Source organism: Bremia lactucae, linkage group LG10 (assembly GCF_004359215.1).
Source record: "Bremia lactucae strain SF5 linkage group LG10, whole genome shotgun sequence".
Lineage (NCBI taxonomy): Eukaryota > Oomycota > Peronosporomycetes > Peronosporales > Peronosporaceae > Bremia > Bremia lactucae.
Window position 1 is genome coordinate 5,485,542 of NC_090619.1, and position 1,500 is coordinate 5,487,041.

The following is a 1,500-nucleotide window of genomic DNA, read 5'->3' on the forward strand; positions in this document are numbered from 1 at the left end:
AACAATGCGCTAAAATTAGCTCCCACGCCAGCTGCACCATCAGAACTCCACCGCATGTGGATTCCTTGCCCTATGGTAATTCGTAAGAAACATCTGGCCGAATTACTAGAGGAGCTCGCAACGGATACTCAACCCCAGATTTGGAAAGATGCACGCCAAGCCCGTCTTTTACAAGATTTTCTTATAATTCCTAACGCTGGAGTTCGCTTTACCTGCGCGTCTTATGACATGGCTTCTAAGTTAAGCCAAGTTTCATTAAAGGCGTTTGGATCTACGATACAAATTGCCCGTTTTTCTAAATATGGTTCTCGATACTATATTGATTTAGTGCGGCTTCCAGATGAAATTACCGATCGCACCATTTTCGATTGGTTTGAATCTCGTGGAGCACCTCCCACGTGTATTCTACCCACATACATGCGTAACGGCCTGCCTTCTCGCGAACGCACGGTTTACTTCGCACAAGATCAGGCACCAGAAATTTTGGTACCTTCACCAAACACGCCTTTACGGGAAATATCATTCCCGTCCCCAGACGACGGTATGGTCGACCTCCGCCCATGCTTTATTAATCATAAGGTGGCACGGTATAATCGAGTCACCCCACCGTCTATACGACTTCGCCACGAACAAGTAAAAGCGAAAAAGACAGCCGAAGATTTGAATTCTCGGACTTTACCAAGATCACCATCTGGGGATTTGCCACCCGGTCCTATACATTCGTCTTTACGCCAATCCCTTAAGGCAAATCACCATACTGAAGAACAACACACGGATGGTGACGACGCAATGTCTGATAGTCCACCAGCATATGATAATGCCGATGACGATTTTCAATCCAATCAACCAGTTAAGGCAGACAAACTTGCCTTAAGGGCGGAAAAAGTTTTTGCACCAATTTCGCCTCCTGATGCCCCACTATGGTTAAAAGCGGCTAAAAACCGTAAAGCCTTATCAGGAATCTCAAATCCAGGATCTGTGGAAATCTTTCCACTCAAGTACACAGTTTCTGATACAGACGGATCTTTTCAAGCTGAACAGGTTACTAAACCTAATTATTACAGCCCATTATGGCTTGATGATTTGGACCCTGAAATTCCACAGTGGCATTTCGATTTAGAAATCCGCCGTTCTGAAACCGAAGATATTTTTTTGGAAAGCGCCCCACCCAACATAAAAGACTCTTCCTATGTTACCATGGTTAGTCGACTAACGATCAACTATGAAGTCGAGTCAATGACTCGAGAGGAACTTTCTAATTTCGTAGACTCTTTTCTTAAGGAGTTTGAAAAACGGCCCGCACTAGACCAACTTGCTACTATTGAGGCTAATCCAGGTTTAATGCTGGGAGCATTATCATCAAAGGAAACACTAGATTCTCTTGCTATCAACCGCGCATTATGCCGATTACTCGCCCCTATACCCAAACGTTCGGAAACGAATTCAGGACACCAAAAATGCCTTCGTTTTCTTCACGCCACGGGTCCAGGTACTAAANCG

The 1,500-nt window shown here is 44.8% G+C and overlaps 1 protein-coding gene across 1 annotated transcript in view; it reads left to right on the forward strand.

Annotated features, from left to right (window-relative positions):
• Positions 1 to 1,079, forward strand: part of CCR75_008862 (uncharacterized protein) — a gene marked incomplete at both ends in the record, with an annotated part of 1,196 nt that extends 117 nt beyond the window's left edge. The window contains 2 exons of the mRNA XM_067966909.1: positions 1 to 1,041; positions 1,065 to 1,079. The exon at positions 1 to 1,041 is cut by the window's left edge and continues 117 nt beyond it. Coding sequence (XP_067819109.1) covers positions 1 to 1,041; positions 1,065 to 1,079 — 1,056 coding nt within the window. The remainder of the gene's footprint in view (positions 1,042 to 1,064) is intronic.
• Positions 1,080 to 1,500: the final 421 nt, after the last annotated feature.